The 23,731-nt window shown below is 43.2% G+C and overlaps 1 protein-coding gene across 1 annotated transcript in view; it reads left to right on the top strand.

The window, feature by feature from the left end:
• Positions 1-23,731, top strand: part of LOC123746995 (centrosomal protein of 135 kDa) — a 145,061-nt gene that overhangs the window by 38,035 nt on the left and 83,295 nt on the right. Inside the window, 11 exon segments of the mRNA XM_069317321.1 lie at positions 986-1,010; positions 1,013-1,077; positions 1,079-1,244; positions 2,209-2,552; positions 4,901-5,026; positions 5,296-5,445; positions 5,679-5,976; positions 8,584-8,738; positions 13,644-13,784; positions 18,168-18,311; positions 23,113-23,184. Of these exon segments, the coding sequence (XP_069173422.1) occupies positions 986-1,010; positions 1,013-1,077; positions 1,079-1,244; positions 2,209-2,552; positions 4,901-5,026; positions 5,296-5,445; positions 5,679-5,976; positions 8,584-8,738; positions 13,644-13,784; positions 18,168-18,311; positions 23,113-23,184 (1,686 nt within the window).

The following is a 23,731-nucleotide window of genomic DNA, read 5'->3' as shown; positions in this document are numbered from 1 at the left end:
CTGTAACACACCAGAGAATGTACACTGTAGCACACCAGAGAATGTATACTGTAACACACTAGAGTATGTACACTGTAGCACACCAGAGAATGTACACTGTAACACACCAGAGAATGTACACTGTAGCACACCAGAGTATGTATACTGTAGCTCACTAGAGTATGTATACTGTAGCACACTAAAGTATGTATACTGTAGCACACTAAAGTATGTATACTGTAGCACACTAAAGTATGTATACTGTAGCACACTAAAGTATGTATACTGTAGCACACTAAAGTATGTATACTGTAGCACACTAAAGTATGTATACTGTAGCACACTAAAGTATGTATACTGTAGCACACTAAAGTATGTACACTGGGTTGTTAATATTGTACATCATATTTTGAACGAAATGTCTTTAATTATATTTGCATCCTTGTGATCCTTTAGACTGTGATATTATTATGACAGCTTTTCTTAACTTGACAGAAATTTGTGCAGCATTATGATAACCCAAATTTTATGTAGTGTGATAAATTTAGACATGTAGTATAACTGTAGTCATGTAGTATAACTGTAGACATGTAGTATAACTGTAGACATGTAGTATAACTGTAGACATGTAGTATAACTGTAGTCATGTAGTATAACTGTAGACATGTAGTATAACTGTAGACATGTAGTATAACTGTAGACATGTAGTATAACTGTAGACATGTAGTATAACTGTAGACATGTAGTATTTGTAAACAAGGTTCTCTTGTTTACAAATTCTATTTGTTTGGTGGTTCTCGAGACAGTGGTCTCGTTTGGCCAGCAGTGCTTTATTTTGTTTTGTTCTGCTCATGGTTCCCGGTAAGTCATAAAACTTTGCGACTGATGGCACCTAGTAGTATAGTGCTATATCAGAGGTAGTAGCTTTCAGGAAGCCACCAGAGCTCACCCAGAAATTGGCATTTCATTACATTCAACACTGTTTTGATTTTTACTTATTTTGCAGACCAAACTTACGAGTTGCAAAGCTGATTAGCAGAACAACATCGCTTGTATCACCTAATGCGAGATGAACGTGATCGGTTGTATAAAGAACTGGGTCCATGTCCGTCATGATTATTCTAAATTATCTCATGACCATACACGACTTGTAACAGAACGGGTACCAATGATGGATGAAAACAAGCGAATGGAAGATCTTTTACGGAAAGGACAGGAGGAAAAGAAGTCTTTGGTGGATAAAATCAATCGCTTAACAGTTTCATGTGAGTTATACAAGTTATCAGAAGGACAATTTATTTTATTTAAATCATGTGCACATACAAGTAATTATAATGCATGTTACACCACACACATTTGAATTGATTTAATGCTACAACCGGTATGTTGCTGTTATTATCCAAAGAGCACAAATACAGACATTTCACTCCATGGCATACTTCTATGTATATATAAGAATAGGAATAATAATGATAATACTATTTTATCTATTTAAAAATTCACTGTTGAATGTAATAAGAACATAAGAACAAAGGTAACTGCAGAAGGCCTATTGGCCCATACGAGGCAGCTCTTATCTATAACCACCCAATCCCACTCGTATACATGTCCAACCCGCGCTTGAAACAAGCGAGGGACCCCCACCTCCACCACGTTACGCGGTAATTGGTTCCACAAATCAACAACCCTGTTACCGAACCAGTATTTACCCAAGTCTTTCCTAAATCTAAACTTATCCAATTTATACCCATTGTTAGGGGCCTGACCCCAGACGATGGCAAACATAGAATGCTGCCAATCACACTGGGGTTTCTACAGGCCGTTGCTCCTCGTGCCTCTCTGAGAGGGCCAGGTTCTGACTCAAGGTCTCCAGTAAGCCTAAGAACTCCATTTGCTTGACTGATGCTAGGGTCTTATACATTCATATCAGCCCTGTTAGCTTCAGAGAGCCTCCTGGTCTCACCCAGAAAATGTCATTTCAATACATTCAACGCTGTTTTTTTTTTTTCCTCAGGCTTCCCTAAACCTTTTTCAGTGGCCTAGATGCTTGGCCAGGTCCCTGGTAGGCATACATGGGTTGCCTAGAGGCCTGGTGTGTGTCAACGATTGGACCTTTCCAAGTTGTAGCATCAAAGAGCTACTGATTAGCCTGTGCAGAAAGAATGCTTATTGCTTGTTATACCAACTAAAATTTTTCATTAATATGGACTATTTGTTTGTTTTTTACAGTGCAGGAAACAGAAACTGATAAACTTCGTCTCTCTGTGGATGGAGATGCCCTTCGTAAGACCATTAGTGAGCTTAAGGGACAGAAAGATGTTTTAAATATGACTATATGTGAACTGAAGTCACAAAAAGATGCTCTGAACAAAACTATCAGTGAGTTAAAGGACAAAAAAGACTCAGCCGAGCAAGGGAAAGCCTTCTACACGTCGGAGACGGAGAAGTTGTTGGGGAAGAACAAAGATTTGGAGCAGGAACGAAACTACTACAAAGAGGAGATGATAAAGCTTCAGACTCAGAACACTAATTTGGAGCAAGAAAGGGACTTCTACAGGGACCAGACTGGGGAGGTATAACTGCCGTTACACCATCTATTCAATTAACTTGACAGGTCTATCTAGACTGTGCATTATATCTAATTAATTATTAGTGAATCTGTCCTTTCTGGCAGGCTTCCTTCTGTGACTCACTGAGCTACCTGCATAGTTAGCCCCAAACTTAATGTACTCCAGCAGGCCCTTGTGAGTCACAAGAACTTGCCAAAGACCAGGGCCATGATTTATACAATATTAATGCAACCACTTATAAAAATTGAGCATATTTCCTTAATAATGGCAGTTTTGTTTACATTATTGAACATTTTATTAGGTTCTAAACTTTATAACCTAAGATTATTATTGGTATAAAAGCCTCATGGTGCTTTGGCATTCATAAACTGTTTAATATATGAAGACAAAGCTGCCATGATTGAAGAAAGATGTTCATATTTTGTTAGTGGTTGCATAAATGCTTGATAAATCCTGGCCCCAGGAACAGATTTTGGTCTGCTCAATAGATGCTAGGTTTGCTTAGGTTAGGAGTTTGCAAGATATTGATCATCTGGGTGCCACAGAGTCTGGTGATCAACCCAAAACCACCAGAAAGATAGTGCCCTAAAACAACCAATTGCATAAAAAAACATTGGCATCCCCTGAACTTTGTACAGATATTAGCCAGTGCCGGCACTAGTTACACTACTTCACTACTAGATGGCAGCTTTGGTAACTCAGGGCTCTAGCCAGCTGACCATTTCAATCATGTGCCTGGTGCATAGTTGCCCTAGTTGCCCTTCATGGCTTCACTTTCACCTGACTAAACACCCAACCCACAAATCTGAAAAAGAAGAATTAGGACTCTGTCCTCCAGTGGCCTGTGATTGTGTATGTTCCAATTTTATTTATGTGAGATGCCTCCTGGAGATTCCCTGAAGCTGTCTTGTTGAGATTTTTCCATACTAAATGGTCACATAGGTTGCTGAAGTTGTTTTCTGTGGGAGCCCCGTTGGTTCCCTGAATTCGTCTTACTGAGCAAGTAAGATATGCCGCAATCCAATGGCGTAGGGGTAAAGCACTCGCCTGGCACTTTGCGAGCGCTTTAGCTTGGATTGGTATCCTCGTTGGGGAGGATTTACCTGGTGCCAATCCTTAACTGTAGCCTCTGTTCACCCAGCAGAAAATGGGTACCTGGTTGTTAAATGATTTGGCGGGTCGTATTCCGGGGAAAAATTTCAATTAACCCCTCAACTGCTCGGCTTCCAAATATGACCCCCCCCCCCCCCCCCCCCCAGTGCACAGGAAATAAATTATCAGGAAAAAATTATTTTTTGTTTTGAAACTGTCAAAAACCCTTCTCTGAGTATGGGTATAGTAACTGAAAGTCGAAATTGTACTTACTTTGGCTACTATGGGGTCCGTAAGTTGGCACGTGACGTCATCATTCCCCGTTCGCCCATGGTGTACACTCCCGGGGCCAGTACGGCGCCTGGGGCAGGATGTGCGCGTTGCCTCGAATATATTTTTGTTCATTTTTTGCGCACAGTTCCAAATACATTTTATTTGTTTTTACGTGCCAATCCTATGTATAATGAATACGTACACTATGTGCAGTTAACACTTTCGCCCAGCCGGCTAACGTTAAAAAAAAGCGGTATGTGCGCGCGACGTTTTTGTCGCTTAAGCGGCAAAACAAAAATGTGTATACTCTTTTTACTCTCCTGCCATTAGTTCTCGAGCTACATATTTCATTTTGGTACCAATGTGTTCGCAATAAAATTCTCTAGAAGAACATCGGTAAAAAGGTCACGACCCCTTCCAAGAGCTATATAGTTGTAATGGCTTTGTACTTTCCCCTAATAATTCCCTTCCACCTGATGGGGTGGCGAATTGTCACTTGCTCCCTGTGCCTTTGTGATAGGGCGAGGATCTGACCATGGTCCCTGGTAGGCTAAACAGAATTTTTGTGACTAATCTGACATTTTAATAAGGAGCAATTACAGCAAGGTAGCTTCAGTGAGCCACCAGGGCTCGAGCAGTAAGTGGCTTTTTCATTACTCAATGCTTTTTTCTTTTTTTAAATAAGGGTCCTCTTCTGGATTAGGGGAGATCTGCAGTTTGAAAGTTTTGTTGTTTGGAGGTTAAACTGTTGGAGAATGTACTGGAAAATACATATTATTAAGTCCTTAAATTCTGTATGCATTACTTTTCACAATCAAGTTTTCAAAACACAGTACTGTACATTTGAAGGATTGATTTGCCAAATTATGAAATAACATGAATATAGTTGTGAGGATGCATCAATGGTCAGGGAATTCATAGAATGCTAGATTGAGGATAGTGGAGAAAATTAATATATAGTACAATAGTTATAAATTATTTTGCAGTTGTCACGAGAGAAGCAAGTGGTGGAACAGTCTCGGTCATACATTAGCGATGATTTGACAAAACTTCAAAGTCAGCACCGGCAAATGCAGCAGGAAAGAAACTACTTCAGTGAGCAACTAAATCTGGTAAGTATATACTATTCCATTTGGCATTTTTTTTTAATACTGTTATACATTTATTTCTCTTTTTAGTGATTTTATTGTTTGGTGCTAGCTAATGGTATGCCTCCTCAATATCTGCACATGTTACATGATTCATGCACATGCTGCAGCATTTCTTATACCTGTTGTTTTGTAAGTTTAAATGGGTTAGAAAATAGGTTGATATAACATATGCCCTTTTGTCACCGTATTTGACTTGCATATCTAATCAGTAATGACCATCTGTTTAAAAGACTCAAGCAGAAAAGAGGCAGGCAGAGAAGGAGCGTGAGTACTACAGTGAGCAGGTGATACAACTGCTGGACATCCTTAAGAGTAAGCCTTCTTCTACACCCTCCACACCCATGCAGATTGGCAGACCTCGTCCTAAGCCCATTTCTCCAGTTAGTATTAAAGATTTAAGAAGAAAAATATTGTATATGCAGGATATATGTAATCAAGCCAATAGGCTGGTGTAACAGTTAATACTTTCTGAGAGATTGTAACTAATCATTAGATCATTCTTCTATTGTTTATAGAAATAAATAATAAATTAGGTGGGTGAACACATTTGTATTTATGGTTACATTATTTTTTGTATTATTCAAGATGTTATTTCACATTTACCCTGTTGTAGGAAAACGAGATTGCACGTTTGACACACGAGCGAGATGTTTTAAAACAAGAGCGAGATTTCTACAAGATGCAATATCAGTCTCTTAAAAGCCAACAGACAGGAGGATCTGCAGGTTCCCCTGTCTCAGGTAGTGCAGGAGTGGGCCCTTCCAGCACAGGTGCTGGTGGCCCACCATCCACGGCTCCCTTGCCTCCAGGACCAACTGTGGCTACTGCTATGGCTTCCATGACAGGTGGTCCAGCTTCTGCAGGTTCCCCTGTTATTCCTCCACCAAGGCCTCAGTCTGTACCTGTTGGTAGTGAGTATTTCATGTACAAACACCATTCATTATTTGATGGCAGAGAGTAGAAGCTGTTGTTGTATTAGCATACTGTACAGTAATGTTATTTGAGATAAACTTAGTTCAGATTGATTAGTTTAATACTGTATATGCATAAATTAGTCCTCAGAATATCTTCAATAAATGATTAAGAACAGACACAAATTTGCTGTTATTTCATGTTTTACTGACGTAGCAGCTAAATTTCTTAAAACTTTCGTGACCCCCGGCGTGCGCGCCCTTGCCCACCCCAAGGTGAGCCGAGCGTTTCCATTGAGCGCACGCCCACACTAAAATGTGCATACTCTTTTCAGTTTTCTCACTTAAATTTTCATGTTAAATCGTTCATTTTGGTATCAAATTGTTCACAATAGAATTCCTAAAGGAATATATGAATGTAAGGTCAAAAAGCCCGGCGTGCCAGCCAGAGCAAACCCAAAAATCGGCAGAGCGTTTCCCGTGAGATAGCACACATCTGCACACCAAAACCTGCACTAAAATGTGTGTACTTTTTTCAGTTTTCTCACTTAAATTTTTGTGTTACATCGTTCATTCTGGTATCAAATTGTTCGCAACAGAATTCTCTAAAGGGATATACATATAAAAGGTAAAACAGCCCTTTTACCCAGAGCAAACACAGAAATCGGCCAAGTGTTACCCCATGAGCACGCACCTTTCCGCACACTCAATCTACAATCTACAAAAGTGGAAGTAGGGAAGACCCCCTTAATTATAGACGGTATCATTGACAAGTGTAATAGTCAAAATATTGGAAAAAATAATTAAAACTAAATGGGTAGAACACCTGGAGAGAAATGATATAATATCAGACAAACAGTATGGTTTTTGATCTGGAAGATCCTGTTTATCGAATTTTTCTCAGTTTCTATGATCGAGCAACAGAGATTTTACGGATCTACCTCCGCTGTGTGTTTTACTGCTCGGTATTTAGCCACCTTTGGGGTCAGCTGGGGTTTTGTTGCCCTTCTTTGTCTCTGAGTAGGAGGTAGTTTTCGTCACTGTTAGAGGCGCGGAGTACTACACAGCTAGTTATCATCTCTTATAGTGGCTGGCTTTGTTCTGCCTAAGTATGTTTCCTCTTGTGGGGTTTTTTCTTTTGTTTTTGTTTTCCTGCCTGGTTGTGTGTGTGGGGGGGGTCTGCCTTTGTCCTTCCTCCTCTCTCTTGTTGGGATAGTATAATTTTATTTGCTTCTGTGTATTGGTGGTATTCCCTGCTAGGCCCCCGTGAATGGACACTTCCCGTGGAATCAGCTTTTAGAAGTTCGTTTGATAGACTTGGGCACCGGTTCGCAGTACCATGCCTGGACTTCCCTTAGCGTGTTAACAAGGCTAAGGGCCCTGGGAAACCCCACGGAGGCTCCGTGGTCTGATGGATATGACCCTTGAGTTCCCTCTCACTTTATGCGAGATTGAAGGTTGCTCTGCTCCCTTGTCTCAGGGGTGACACTCGCAGATTGTGCCTTCAGAATCCGCTTGGGCCCTGGCTCTTCGGTTGTCTTTGCCTTTTTGTCCTCTGCTGTTTGCAGAGTCTGCTGTGGTGCACTGTCAACAGGCAGCTTCAGCTAGTTGCCGTCCTATGTCCAACTTAGTTTTCCAGGGGGCTCGTGGGGGGCCTTCCCGGAAGGGTCGTGCCAGGGCTTGGGGTTCTTCCTGTTGTGGTAGGCCAGTGGTGCCAGATTTGGGGCAGGCGCAGCCTCCGGTTCTGTCTTTTTCTGGTCAGCACGGGGATCACCCTGTGCGCCCTTAGGTTCAAGGGCAATTTCCTCTATAACCTCTTAGGTTGTAGAGGAGCAATGTTGGCGAGTAAGATGTTGGAGGAGTGAGGGAGACACTGGATGTTGAAAGATTGAGGGTGTGGCAGCTGACTCGCGGAGTTCTGAGTGTGTTGATGGTGAATGTATATAGTGTGTGATAGTGTATAGTGTGTAAATAGATTGTATATATATATATATACGTAAATTAGCATGATGCATGGGAAATATGTGTACATACGTGTCATGCACATAACACAGTGTCTTCGGACGGTACGGATGTTCTACTGTCATAATATAGTGTACGTGTTTATTATACATAGGATTGGCACAAAAAACAAATAAAATGTATTTGGAACTGTGCGCAAAAACTGAACAAAAATATATTCGCGGCAACTCGTGCATCCTGCCCCAGGCGCCCTACCGGCCCCGGGGGCGTACACCACGGGCGACCAGGAAATTATGATTTCACGCGCAAACTTACGAACCCCATAGCAGCCAAAGTACGTACAATTTCGACCTTCTGTTACTATACCCATACTCAGGGAAGGGGTTTTGACACTTTCAAAACAAATAAGAATTTTTTCCAGAGAATTTATTTCCTGCGCACTGGGGAGGTGTCATATTTGGAAGCCGAGCAGTTGAGGGGGTTAATCTTGTACATATATGAAGACTTCTCGGCCTTTTGTTGTATGTACTAAACACTTTGAGCCCCATAACACTTGCCCTCTTTACTCTATTGATTTGTCTCTTTATATCACTATTTCCATATGATTTCCTATTTTTTGCTTTTGGTAATTTTGTCTGTTTACAGCTGTTGATTTGGAAACTATAAGAAGAGAGCGAGATTTCTTCAAGCAACAGATGGAATATTTCCGACAGCAACTAAATTTGCAACTAGCTCGAGGGCCTGTTCCTGCTGCTGGAACTATTGACATCGATCATCCTCAACGTTCTCCTCTAACTAGGGTATCATATTGTCAATTGTTATGGTTTGACAGTAGATTCACTAGATGTTTGTATGAAGATAAGAGAGGCAAGAAAAAGTAAGAGTATTTATTGCACTGATACAGTGGAATTTAAAAAATATCTTTTGAAGACATTTGATGTATAGTATGTAGTTTCCTGACAGGTTCCAGCCCAGGAACTACTACTACTTCCATACTACTAGTTGCCATCAGTCACGGAGTTCTTATTGACCTATCAGGGACCACGAGTCAGAACCTGGGCCCCTCAGAGATGTGCAGGGAGCGGTAGCACTACGAACACCTTACATTTAAAGGAATTCATGTCTACCTCCACCAGGAAAGCATTCAGAAAGTCATCAAATCAAAACAATCCATGGCATGGTTAAAAATGAGACTACAGCCTAAAAACTGCCAAAAGAACTCCCCAGTTTTGAAAACAAACTGCCAAAATTTCATGGAAACTAGGTTTGATTTCACTTTTTTCGAGTGATGTTTTCCCTTTGTGGCTGTTCTTATAAACAGTTTTGTAGCGTGAGCCAGAAGTTCAAGAATGCTGGGAGCTGCTTGTACTCAGGGTTATCTTCCCTGTGCACTTTTTGCACGGTCAGGATTATCTCACCTGGGGACACTACCTTTAGAGTCTCTCCTCGCTTGGGGTCACCCTCGCCTGTCTTAGTAAGCCGGTGGTTTCCTTGGGTTGGGATTGTTTTGTGTAAATCATTTGTGGAGTTCTTTGGCATTTTCAAGACTACATTTTTATGAACCCCTCCAGTTATCTGTAAAGCTTGGCTTACTTTCTGGATACTTCTTCATGCGGGATGGTGAATTGTCACTGAATCTCTGCGCCTTCGTAAGGGGGCTAGGTTCTGGCTCCAATCCTCAGTAAGTCGAGCAGAACTTCTGTGACCTTTCAGTATGGAGCAATCTCAACAAGATAGCTTCAGGGAGGCACCAAGCTTCTGCACGAAAGGGACATTTTATTACATTCAAAGCTGGGTTTTTCTTCCCTGTGTCCAGTTGTTTGCTTAAGCTCTATAATGAGGTAGTCGCTTCAGAGTCCTGGGCTGCCTCATGGTGGCAATGGGAGTAGTCAGGGGGCTAAGTTTTTCCAGTTACAGCATATTGTTTGGCAGTTTGCTGATCTTCATACATTTCTTGAGGGAAAACTTAATGTTTTGTGATTCCTTTCAGCTTATCAAAGTTGCTCTTCGATACTGACATTCTTCCCAACCCTGTAGATGAGACAAAATATTGTTTCTTGCTCCTGGTGAGTTGATGAATACACATGGTCCTGGTGAATTAATAAAGACACATGGTCCTTGTGTAATTACCCAAGTGTAGTTACAGGTTGAGAGCTACGCTCATGGTGTCCCGTCTTCGTAGCACTCTGTCATAAAATGCTTTGAAACTTCTGACAATTTTGGCCTTCACCACCTCGCTTGTTTCTACCATCTAAGACTCTGTTTATGAAGGTGAATTTTTTTAAACAGTGAACATTGCCGGTGCAAGAACTGAACCCCTGTAATTACCTAAGTGTAGTTACAGGATGAGAGCTACGCTCGTGGTGTCCCGTCTCCCCAGCACTCTTTGTCATATAACACTTTGAAATTACTGATGGTTTTGGCCTCCACCACCTTCTCACCTAACTTGTTCCAACCGTCTATCACTCTGTTTACAAAAGTGAATTTTCTTATATTTCTCCGGCAGCTTTGTTTCGTGAGTTTAAATCTATGACTTCTTGTTCTTGAAGTTCCGGGTCTCAGGAATTCTTCCCTATCCATTTTATCGATTCCTGTAACTATTTTGAACGTAGTGATCATATCGCCTCTTTTTCTTCTATCTTCTAGTTTTTGCATATTTAATGCCACTAACCTCTCCTCGTAGCTCTTGTCCTTCAGTTCTGGGAGCCACTTAGTGGCATGTCATTGCACCTTTTCCAGTTTGTTGATGTGCTTCTTAAGATATGGGCACCATACAACCACTGCATATTCCAGCTTTGGTCTAACAAGTCGTGAACAATTTCTTCAGTATTTCTCCATCCATGTATTTAAAAGCAATTCTGAAGTTAGAAAGCATGGCATAGGCTCCTTGCACAATGTTCTTAATGTGGTTCTCAGGTGACAGTTTTCTATCTAATAACCACCCCTTGATCCCTTTCTTTGTCAGAATTCTTTAAAGATTTCTCACATAATATATAGGTTGTGTGGGGTCTATGTTCTCCAATTCCACATTCCATAACATGGCATTTATTCACATTAAATTCCATTTGCCAAGTGTTGCTCCATATACTTACTTTGTCACAGGTCTTCTTGAAGGGCATGACAATCATCCAGGTTTCTTATCTTCTCTATTATCTTAGCATCATCAGCAAACATGTTCATATAATTCTGTATTCCAACTGGTAGATCGTTTATGTAGACAATGAACATTACCGATGCAAGAACTGAACCCTGTGGTATTCCACTTGTGACATTCCTCCAATCCGATACATTGCCTCTGATTACGGCCCTCATTTTTCTGTCAGGAAATTTTTCATCCATGTTAGAAGCTTACCTGTCACCCCTCCAATAAGTTCCAGTTTCCAGAACAACCTCTTATGTGGAACTCTGTCGAAAGCCTTTTTTTAGGTCCAGATAGATGCAGTCAACCCAACCATCTTTTTCCTGTAAAATCTCTGTCGCTTGATCATAGAAACTGAGTAAGTTCATTACACAGGATCTTCCAGATCGAAAGCCATGCTGTCTGTCTGATATTATGTCGTTTTTCTCCAGGTGTTCTACCCATTTAGTTTTAATTATTTTTTCCAATATTTTGAGTATGACACTTGTCAATGATGCAGGTTTATAATTAAGGGGGTCTTCCCTGCTGCCACTTTTGTAGATTGGAACTATGTTAGCGTTTTTCCACGCATCAGCTACAACTCCTGTAAACAGGGATGCCTGAAAAATCAGTTGAAGTGGAATGCTGAGCTCAGGTGCACATTCTCTCAGAACCCATGGTGAAACTTCATCTGGACAACTGCTTTGTTCTTACTTAGCTCCTTGAGCATTCTTTCCATTTTGTCTCTAGACACCTCTATGTGCTTTATATTGTTCTCTGGAATTCTTATTGTGTCTGGTTCCCTGAAGATTTCATTTTGTACAGACACACTTTGGAACTTTTCGTTTAATGTTTCACACATTTCCTTTTCATTTTCTGTGAATCTATTTCCCATTTTCAACCTTTGAATATTATCTTTTACCTGCAATTTATTGTTTATGAATTTATAGAATAGGATGGGTTCTGTTTTACATTTGTCTGCAATTCCTTTTTCAAAAATTCTTTCTGCCTCTCTCCTCACTGCCGTGTAGTTGTTTCTCGCATCTTTGTATCGCTGGTATGTTTGGGGGTTTGGACCTCTTCCTATATTGATTTCATTTTTGTGTCTTTTGGTCACTGGCCCTCTTGCAATTTCTTTTGAACCAATCCTGTTTATGTCAAATCTAGCATTGAAGGAACGTCTCCTTCCCTTATCCTCGTAGCTTGTTTAACATGTTGATAAAAAAATGTTTCCAGGATGAGGTCTACAAATCTACAGGTCCAAAAATCCTCTGTTCTAGCTTCATATGCTTCCCAGTCTATGGACTTCAAGTTGAAGTCCCCGACTATCAACAGTCGTGATCTATCTTTATCCATTCTCACTATAATCTCTCTCATTATTGTTATAAGACCCTCTCGTTTACTATCTAGCTCCTCCTTTGTCCATTTGTTCCTTGGCGGTGGACTATATACATTTATGATTGTTAGTTTATCATCCTCACGGCAGATCTCTAATGGTATTATGTCAACTTCTTGTGGATTGGCAATCATTATTTCGTTCACCTTTAGGTGTTCTTTCACCAGTACAGCAACACCACCGCCTTGCCTCCCCTGACAACACCTTCCACCACTGACATCACCTGCCTCCCCTGACAACACCTTCCACCACTGACACCACCTGCCTCCCCTGACAACACCTTCCACCACTGACATCACCTGCCTCCCCTGACAACACCTTCCACCACTGACAACACCTGCCTCCCCTGACAACACCTTCCACCACTGACAACACCTGCCTCCCCTGACAACACCTTACACCACTGACAACACCTGCCTCCCCTGACAACACCTTCCACCACTGACACCACCTGCCTCCCCTGACAACACCTTCCACCACTGACAACACCTGCCTCCCCTGACAACACCTTCCACCACTGACACCACCTGCCTCCCCTGACAACACCTTCCACCACTGACATCACCTGCCTCTCCTGACAACACCTTCCACCACTGACAACACCTGCCTCCCCTGACAACACCTTCCACTACTGACATCACCTGCCTCCCCTGACAACACCTTACACCACTGACACTACCTGCCTCCCCTGACAACTTCCTCCAATGACACCAGTCTTTTCTGACAACCCCCAGTGAGAACTTCCACCACCTGCCTCCTGACACTAAACCCCCAACTACTGGCACCACTTGCCACCAGACTCCAACCCTCACCAATGACGCAACCTGCCTCACCTGACGCCATTTTATCATCCTTCAACCATTTCTCACTGAAAACAATAGGTAAGCAAAATTTAATACTGTACAACTGTTTACACTTTGGTGAATCATTGTAGATGACAAGGGCTGTCATCAGCTATGATAGCTCGGTCTCTGTGATCGCTTGGACAAACAAGCCCCACTTAATCGGACATATGTATGTTCCACTGAACATTTAATACCGAATTCAATTTGTTCGGGTCATCCGGGAATTCGATAGAGCGGGGTTCATTAGAGTGAGGATGCACTGTAATAAGTTTATACCTATATTTTAATTTCCTGTAGAATTTTAATTTTGTTAGTAGACCTAAAATTGTAATGTTATTTTTTCCAGGCATCATCAGAAACTTCACCACAGCACATTGCAGATTCAACAGCACTGCAAAATGATATGAGAGTGTACCAGCAGGAACGAGACTTCTTCAGGCAGCAGTATGAGAATCTTAAAGCCAGCATTGCACAGCCTTTGCCTCAGGTAAAATATATCACAGAATTATACACATTTCAGAAACATGTATTTAATTCTCGCTTTTTTGTATAAAGTACTTCTTTCTATTGCACATGGAAACTTGATTTTGCCTTTTCTACTTTTTATGTTGCTCGGCAGTCTTTTGAAATATGTAATGCTCTTTCTGGGCTCTCACATGTGGGTGCTTCCTTGAATTCCAACTGTGTCCTTAGACATAGATTGTTCTGGCAGGAAGGTGCAACATACATCATGATGCTGCAGGGAATTTTCAAACATCTCGACAGTTATAATGTATTGAAGAAGTTACCGGAGAATACTCAGTCCAGCCTAGAAATGACCATCAGAAAGTCTCCACAAAATCAATGCCCCTTGTGAGCTGAGCTCACACTTTTGATTACAGGTGACTGCCAAGTAAGGGCTCTCACCAGCTAATGACTGGGTGGCCTGCTCCAACCCACTACTCACCACCAGCTTGCAGTCTTACATCAGGGTTCACTGACCCAAGCCAACTCTCATACTGGTACATTGCCAGCTGGTTCAGATCTCTAACATTAAGTGGTTTTGATTACAGCCCTCTAAACTGTGTTTTTGAGTGCTGTGGGCCATGTTTATCTGTTTCACTCCTATAGTAGTGTGATATATTTTGCTTTGTGTGTGTGTGTAGTGAATAATCTTTACTGGGCATTGATTTTTCTGGGGGGAGCCCCGTCGGCTCCCCGGAGCTATCCCAGGCTGATATGCTAATGTCAGACTTTGGCATCAGTCATGTGTCTGGAGTTCTTAGGCCTACCGGGGACCACGGCCAGAACCGGGCCCCCTCAGAAAGGCAAGGGGAGCAATGGCCTATAGAAGCCCCCGTGTGGTTGGAAGCATTCTATGTCTGCCATCGACCGGAACAGGCACCCAGAAAGGTAAGCGCCTCAAAACAAACCCCTATTCTGGTTAAAATTGCTACCAAAAACTGAACTAGTGGATAGAACTCCCCAACCGAAAACAAGCAATCTAGTGTGACGTCACACACCTCCACGCCGCTGTCTGCGCAGCTCCCCCGTCCCTGGGAGGGGAAAGGGGGAGCCCAGACCCCCCGCGCCGGCTACCCACACCTCAGTTCTTGAGGCTGATGCTATAGGCGATGGTCATGTGCTCTGGCTCCGGTGTCGCTACTGCACTGTGCTTTGCGTGTGGTGTTGGTTTTGTGGGTGCGAGAGCCAGGAGTTATCTTCAGTACTCGGGCTGCATGCGCCTAGGGCTGCCTTCCCTAGGTGCCCTGTAAGTACTGCCCTTGGGGCTTGGGGCCACCTTCCACAGGCTCCTCGGGGTCTGCCTCTGCTGGTCCGTTTTACCTTTCGGTTTTTCGGACGCCTGTTGGGCTCTTGGGTGTTCTGTTCTCCCTTGTTACTGGCAGGTAAGAGGCAGTTTGCACTGGTAGGGGCGCAGGGTGCTGCTCAGCTTGTATTTCCCGACATCGCGGCCGGCTCTGTTCCTTGGGGTTTGCTGTCCTCTTGCGGGGTTTTGTTTTTCTTTTTGTTTTTGCCTGGTGGGGGGTTCTGTCATTTTATTCAGTTTGCTTTTCGACTTCTGTGTCGGCAGTCAGTGCTTGATTCCTTGGAATCTGCTTCGGCTCCTGGCTCTTCGCCATTTTGTTCTCTGCTGTTTATAAAGTCTGCAGTGGTGCAATATCTGCAGGAGTCTCTGCTGTTTGTAAAGTCTGCAGTGGTGCAATATCTGCAGGTGGCTTCGGCTAGTTGCTGTCCTATGTCTGACTTATTAGTTCACTGGGGGCCTTGTGGAGGGCCTTCCCAGAAGGGTCGTGCCAGGGCTTGCGGTTCTTCCCATCGTGGTAGGCCAATGATGCCAGATTTGGGGCAGGCGCAGCTTCCGGTTCCGTCATTTTCTGGTCGGCGTGGGGATTGCCCTTTACGCTGCTTAGGTTCTCGTAAGGTGCGTCGGCCCTTTCACGGTTTGTCCCATTGACGGGGCGATAGGGGGAGGCTCATTCTGTTTGCTTGAGCGAGGTCCCATGATTTGTGGGCCTTTCGGGTCATTTCGTGCAGCCTGTGGTGGGGTTGGGTATCTCCTCCTCCTCTTCCTCCAGGGGGGGGATGGGGTTTGAGGCTGGCGGGGCAGACCTCTTATCTTGCGCTCTGTTGAGTTATCTCGGAGTGGGTTCGCTTGAGCATGGTCAAAACGACCTCGTATCTCAGGTGCAATGAATGAATGCTCCCAACTGCACGGGGGTTTCTATAGGCCATTGCTCCTAGTGCCTCTGATGGGGGGTGGGGGGCAGTTTCTGGCTTGTGGTTCCCGGTAGGCAAGAATTCCGTTGACATTGATGCCAGAAAATTATACATATCCATTCAGCCTTGATAGCACCAGGGAGCCTCCAGGACTCACCCAGAAAATGGTGTTTCATTACATTCAGTGCTGGTTTTATGTTCAGAAACAAAAAAAAACACAAAAACAATGAAATTCTTCAAAGAATTCAAGCGCAATCATCACTAGGTGGGAGACACTGGTAAACTGAAGAGCGCTATGTGCTCGGTTGGCCCATACGTGTATGAACAAACTTGAGCACCAAGTATCAACAAACATGTATCAACAAACTTGAGCAAACTACGAGTACAGGGGTACCTCAGTTTAAGAGTTTAATTCGTTCCTGGAGACTGCTCATATTCCGAAGCTAATTTCCCCATAAGAAATAATGTGAAATAAATTAATCCATTCCTGACTACCCCAGAAAACCCACATCAAACTAAATTTTTATACCTAATTCATCTAAATAAACCTACAAAACTATGTTCAAGTTATTACTTACCTTGCTGTTGAATACTGTAGGCGTATGGAAGATGGTGAGGAGGGGGGGAGGAGGAGAGGAGTTACTGTTTGGAAGGGGAGTCCCCTTCCATTATCACATCAGGCAGTGAGGACTTCACTGGTGAGCACACACTGGCACATTTTGCCTGCATACCACTAGGACTTGTTTGTCTTACTAAGAATCTGTCTAAAGACACTTGTTTTTCCCTACATTTTAACACTTGTCTGTAGTAAGACATCACATTGTCATTTAAAAGGTTAATGCAACAGCCTGCTACAGCTTTATCTGGGTGAGTTTTTTCAACAGAACTTTGCAGTTCTTCCCATACTTCACATATTTTCTTAATCAAGAAGGAACATCCTCTACTGCCTCTACTCACATCTATTTTCTTAGGTTGAACCTTATCATTGGCTTTCTTGAGACCCATGGCAAGATATATAATAACAACTTTTATGCTCAAATGGCCAAAAAAACGACATAAAACTGTAAATCCTTGTGAAGAATTCAGGAGGGATAGTCACTGGGCTGGAGACAATGGTAAACTGAGGGGCGGAGGGGCGACGATCGCCGTACCACCACGCGCTAGGTCGGCCTGAACGCGTATCAACGAACTTGTGTTCCGAGGTAACCCTCGCCTTCCAAGACACATTTTCCGAGGAAATCTGGCTCGTATTCCGAAAAACTCGCATACAGGGACACTCGTGTTCCGAGGTACCACTGTACTGATCTTTTGAAGAAATTGAGCACGAGAACTAAAAAATTTGAAAACAGGCATTTGAAAATCGAGGTTCCACTGTATTTCTTCATTCCAGGTGAATATCAAATCCAGCATTGAAGGAACATCACATTCCCTCATTCTTGTGGACTGCTTAACATGTTCATGCATGAATGTCTCCAGGATAAAGTTTTGAATCTGCCAGTCCAAATGGCCTCCATTCTTGCTTTCTAGGCCCTCCCTGTCTATTGATTTTTAGTCACCAAGTACCAACAATTGTTATTTATCTTTATCTGCCCTAACTGTATCTCATGATCAATATGAGGTTTACATGTTGCTTGCTGGTAGACTGTAGACATTTATGATTATCAGTTCATCATCCTGATTACAAATCTCTAGTGCCATTATGTCAACTTCTCACAGGATGTTGATTAATAATTCTTTTACATGTAGGTGTTTCTTCACCACCACTGCAACCCCTCCACCTTTTCTAATTTGTCTGTCATGTCTCATATTGAGTAGCCTTTTGGGAATATGACAGATCATTAAAAATATTTTTTCAAAGTTTGTCTCTGATCATGCAACAATATCTAACATCTTAAACTCTTTTAAATTGTTTAGTTCCAGTATTGTTTATTTCTTAACTTTGTGTGCTGAAAAGTCACTATCCACACAATGTGAATGAGGCATATATAGGCATAGGTAGTAGGCATATATTATGATTATGGTATACTGTATTATAAAGCCTGTGGTTACAAGTGGTGGATTTAACATCTGTTAATAAGGTGTAAACACCTGCTATGTTTATTTTAACATTTCTGTATTTGATAACAACTATCTTACATTTTATAAATTTCAGGCAGAAGATGTGGATATTAGTAACATTGTACGTGAGAAAGATATGTTGCAGCAAGAACGTGACTTCTTCCGTAATCAGTACAATGATATCTCTCGCAGGATAGCTACACTCACAGCAACAACTCCCTCAGTGTCACAGACTATTGTAAGTGTTATCTACTTATCTTTTCCGATCAACTGTCTTTCATTCTGGTGTTCTGTAAAGTATTATCTGGCTGTGTCTGTAGGACAGGATCTTGCACAGACTGGATGACACACTGGCACCAATGCCACAAGAAACTTTTCAAACTGTTCATGCAGGGACGTTAGGGTGCCTGGGAGTCACTAAAGAACATGTACTCCAGCCCACAGTAACTGACAATAATTCATTAATAAACTCAATGCCCTTTCTGACACTTACCAAGCAAGGCATCACAAGTGACTGTCAAGAGAGTGCTCTAGTTGACTACCTGTTAACCTGCTTAAATACCTGTGTCAACTTCCACAAGCACTACACCCACATACAGGACCCCACCCCCTAGACCGCCGCCACCACCACACACTTGCTCACCGCATTGCTTTTCAATCACCCAAATGAGATCCAGATTTTCAGTTAAGTTTGACCTATTTTCACAGAATTCTGTATTCTTGTGCTTCAATTTTGGCTTGTAGGCAATGCCATGTAGTGTATTATTTACAGGTCTAGAAACATCCCTTGTCTTGAAGTGTCCTATTTTCTGAGAAACAGGGTTAGTGTGCTGTTACTTCATGAGTTTGTGTTGGCAAGGAGTGATGTGTATATTTTACATTTCTTGTCTAAGCAAAATTCATGAACTTAAGTGGGTCTTCAGCTGTTTTATGTCTGTAGATTGACATATGGGAAAACATTGGGCTGAGGGGATGTAATAGAAGGGGAATTCTATCTCCCAGGATTCATATCACCCACCATTCAGAAATGACAGAACAAAAGAAATCCCATTGCCTTGGGGTGTTTGTCGGGGCCATCTGTTTCTTCCTTGTTCTGAGACCTGCAGTGCTGCCGTCTCCCCAGGTATGTCTGTTTTCCTTATCTTTGGGTAGTTAGCTTCAGGGAGCCGTCAGGGCTACCCACAGAAAACCAGCATTGAATGTAATGAAACGCCATTTTCTGGACGAGCCCCGGAGGCTCCTTGACACCCGCCCGCCCTCCATCCCTCCAGTCTGCTTTTTTTCATCATTCAAGAACTGGGGTGATGGGCTAATGAGCGAGAGTGCTAGTTGCATGTAGTGTTTTTTATTTGTTTTCTTTGTGAGGGAGTTCTTTTGCTCTTACTGGATATAGGTAGCAATTTTCACCAGAATGTTGTTTGTTTTCTTGGGGGAACCCCTTCGGCTCCTCGGAGCTTTCTAGGCTGATATGCTAATGTCAGACTTTGGCATCAGTCATGTGTATGGGGTTCTGTGGGCCTACCAGGGACCACAAGCCAGAACCTGGCCCCCTCAGAGAGGCATGGGGGGGGGGGGGGCAATGGCCTATAGACACCCCGTGTGGTTGGAAGCATTCTGTGTCTGCCATTGACCGGGTCAGGCACCCAAAGAGTTAAGCATCCCAAAACAAACCCCCCATTCTGGTGAAAATATTGCTACCAAAAGCCGAGCAAGTTGATAGAACTCCCCTAAAAGAAACGAGCAAACGAGCATGATGTCATACATTGCCACACCCCTGCCTGCACAGCTCCCCCCTCCCCGGGAGGGGAAAGGGAGAGCTCCAAACCCCCCACGCCGGCTATCCACTCTTAGTTCTTAGGCTGATGCTAAAGGGAACGATCGTGTGCTCTGGCTCCAGTGATCGTTTCAGCACTGTGCTTTGAGTGTGGTGGCTGTCTTCTAGGAGTGCAAGAGCCAGGAGTTATTCTCCAGTACTCGGGCTGCATGTGCCTAGGGTTCCTTTCCCTAGATGCCCTGCAAGTACTGCCCTTGAAGCTTGGGGTTACCTTCCACAAGTTCCTTGGGTCCTGCCTTTACTGCTCGTTTTTTCTGCCGCCCTTTGGGTACTTGGGTGTTTTGTCTCCCTTATTTACCTTAAGGTAAGAGGCAGTTTGCACTCATATGGGGTGCAGGGTGCTGCATAGCTTGTTTTCACCGATTATAGCGGCCGGCTCTGTTCCTCTAGAGTACGCTGTCCTCTTGTGGGCTTTTCTTTTTCTTTTTCTTTTTGCCTTGTGGGGGGATCTGCTCTGTTTATTGCCCACTTGTGCTTGACCTATTACGGTTCTTCTCTGGTGGTGCCCCCTGCCAGGTCCTCGTGAGTGTACACGTCCCTGGGGTTCAGCTTTAGTGTAATTACCTAAGTGTAGTTACATGATGAGAGCTATGCTCGTGGTGTCCCGTCTCCCCAGCACTCTTTGTCATATAACGCTTTGAAATTACTGATGGTTTTGGCCTCTACCACCTTTTCACCGAACTTGTTCCAACCGTCTACCACTCTGTTTACAAAAGTGAACGTTCGGATGTTTGCAACTTTCGCTGCCGTGTTTGGTAACATGTCTAGGGCTCATTTCGGGCTGCGGGGATTTGGAGGTCGCACAGGATCCTGGCTGCCCATTATTTTGTGAGCATGTCTGCTCCTGGGCATTCTTGTGTTGTTTGAGTCGCAGGTTGCAGCCTGTTGTCTAGACTTCGCGTTGCAGAGTTTGTGGCAGCCGCCTCCTGGGTCAGCCCTTTCTTTTCCTTCTCTTTGGGTATGTAGCTCCAGAGAGCCGTAGGGGCTCCCCTGAGAAAACCAGCGTTGAATGTAATGAAATGCCATTTTCTGGGTGAACCCCGGAGGCTCCCTGGGAACCCTCCCTCCTACTGGTCGGTGTTTTTTTCACGTTTGTTGAAGCTTAGCTTCCGAACTGATGCTAGGCAGCCGGCGCGATGAGTTCCCGGGGGCCCCCCTCCCCCTCTTGGGGAGGGGAGGGCTGCACTGACGAGCGGCGTGGCAGTAATGTTTGCTTGTTTGCTTGTTTCCTTGGGATTGTAGGGAGTTCTACCTCTCTGTTCGGTTTTTGTTGATAGTTTCTTACCATGTGGGGTTTTTGTTATGCCTACCTTTCTGGTTGCCTAACCCTGGTGAATGGCAGGTAAGGAAAACCCCCAACCACAGGGGAAGGTTTTCTAGGGCCATTGCTCCCTGAAACCTCTCTGAAGGGGTCAGATTCTGGCTCATGGTCCCTGGTAGGTCTGAACTCCATAGCTAATGTCCCGGTCTAATATAACATACATTAGCCCGATTAGCTCCAGGGAGCCTCCGGGGCTCACCCAGAAAATGGCGTTTCATTACATTCAACTTTAGTTTTTTTGGTCTCTCTTGCCTCATCACGGTTCTTGTGGATTTGTTTATTTGATGCATAACGCTATTGTGATTTGTGTGTGAAATGAAGTAAGGGCAAAGAGGTAGAATAGCTTATTGACAGAGCTCGGGTGCATGGGTGAATTGTGTAAAACCCTGGTTTGTGTCTTGAAAAGACTGCAGGATCCGTGTGAGGTCAGTGGAACTCCCGGTTGTAATTCTTTTAACCATGTCGTAGCACAGTCGATTAAGGCGCGTCTGGGATCCTGTCAGACATAGGTTTGAATCCTCATCACGGCCCTTGTGGATTTGTTCCTGGTATTGTTTCGTAAGTGGTGATCATATCGCTTCTTTTTCATCTCTCTTCTGCCCAAAATGCTATGCTTATTAGTGGCTTTGCATGAATGTAAAAATACCAGCCTTATGTAGTCTCACCAACCCATTGTACCTTCTTGCAAATGTACATTATTATTATTATTATTATTATTATTATTATTATTATTATTATTATTATTATTATTATTATTATTCTAGTTTTGGCTTGTTTAACGCCACTAGTTTCTCCTAGTAACTCTTGTTTTTCAGTTCCGGAAGCCTTTTTTTAACATGCCATTGCACCTTTTCCAGTTTATTTATGTGCTTCTTAAGATTTGGTCACCATATAACTGCTGCATGTTCCAATTTTGATCTCACAAAAGTCATGAACAGTTTTTTTAGTATTTCAACATCAACGTTGTTTTTTTTAGATTCGGTTACTTGAAACAAAAGTTCCAAGTAGCACGGGCTATGGTGAGCCCATAGTGGACTTACCTGGCACAGGAGCAGGGCTGTAACTTCTTCACCATCCATATAATTAAAAACAAGTCTGAAGTTGGAAAGCGACATATATGTTCCTCTCACAATGTTCTTTGTGTGTTCCTCTGGTGGCAGTTTTCTATCCAAAACCACCTCTAGGTCTCATTCTTTATTAGAGTTCTGTAATTACTTTCTGCCTAATTTGTAAGTTGTGTGTGGTCTATTGTCTTTGATTCCACATTCCCTAACATGGCCTTTATTCACATTGAATTCCATTTGCCACTTGACGCTCCAAGCACTTACTTTATCTAGATCAATTTGAAAGGCATTACAATCGTCTGCGTCTCCTATCTTCCCTAGCATCATCTGCAAACATGTTCATATAATTCTGTATTCCTTCTAGTAAATCGTTTATGTAGACAATGAACATTACTGATGCAAGAATGAACCCTGTTGTACTTTACTAGTAACACTCCTCTAATCAGATACATTGTCTCTGATTACTGTCCTTATCTCTGTCATTTAGAACAGTTTTTCATCCATGTCAGAAGTCTCCCTGCCACCCCTCCAGTATGTTCCAGTTTCTAAAACAGCCTCTTGAGTGGGACTTTATCAAATGCCTTTTTTAGGTCCAGATAGACACAGTCAACCCAACCACTTCTTTCCTGTAGTATCTCTGTAGCTCTATTATAAAAACTAAGAAGATTTGTTACACAGGATGTTCCTGTTCGAAAACCATACTGTCTGTCCGTTATTATGTTATTACTTTCTAGGACTTCAACCAGAGCAGCCAACAACGGGGGACCCACCTAAGACCCACCAGAAAGAGGCATATTATTACATTCTATTCTTTTTTCAGAGGCAAGAAATGGAAGCCCTCATGGTTGAGAAGCGAGGATTAAGCATTACCAGGGCTGATCTTGAAGCTCAGGTGAGTGATCATTAAAATTCTGAATATTACTGTTATTACATGGTAGGCTTCCTTGTGGATACCTGGCCATCTGCACTGGCAGTGCCTCCACCAGACCTGCCTATACAGACAACTCCAAGACCTCTACATCATTCCACCCCAGCTTTGGACTCCACAACAACTATCTGGCCAGCTCCCTCCTGAACCACTAAGTAGGCTGGCACCCCTTTCTGGAGTGTTGTCAGTACACAAGTGTGCTTCCACCGACTTGGTAGACAGATGGACTGCTCCCCAGAAATCAGACAACTCCTAGTCCTTTTTCTGGGAGGGGGGGGGGGGAGCCTCTTTGGCTCCCTGGAGCTATCCAGGCTGATATGTATATTATTAGACTTTGGCCTCAGTCAGTGTGAATGGAGTTTTAGGCCTGCTGTGGACCACGAGCCAGAACCTGTTCCCCCTCAGAGAGGCACAAGGAGCAATGGCCTATAGAAGGGCACATGTGATTTGGAGCATTCTATGTCTGTCACTGACCGGCCAGGCATCCAGAAAGGTAAGCACCTCAAAACAA

The sequence above is a fragment of the Procambarus clarkii genome, chromosome 87, assembly GCF_040958095.1.
Source record: "Procambarus clarkii isolate CNS0578487 chromosome 87, FALCON_Pclarkii_2.0, whole genome shotgun sequence".
Lineage (NCBI taxonomy): Eukaryota > Metazoa > Arthropoda > Malacostraca > Decapoda > Cambaridae > Procambarus > Procambarus clarkii.
The sequence above is the reverse complement of the archived record's forward strand: the minus strand, read 5'-3'. Positions and strand labels throughout refer to the sequence as shown.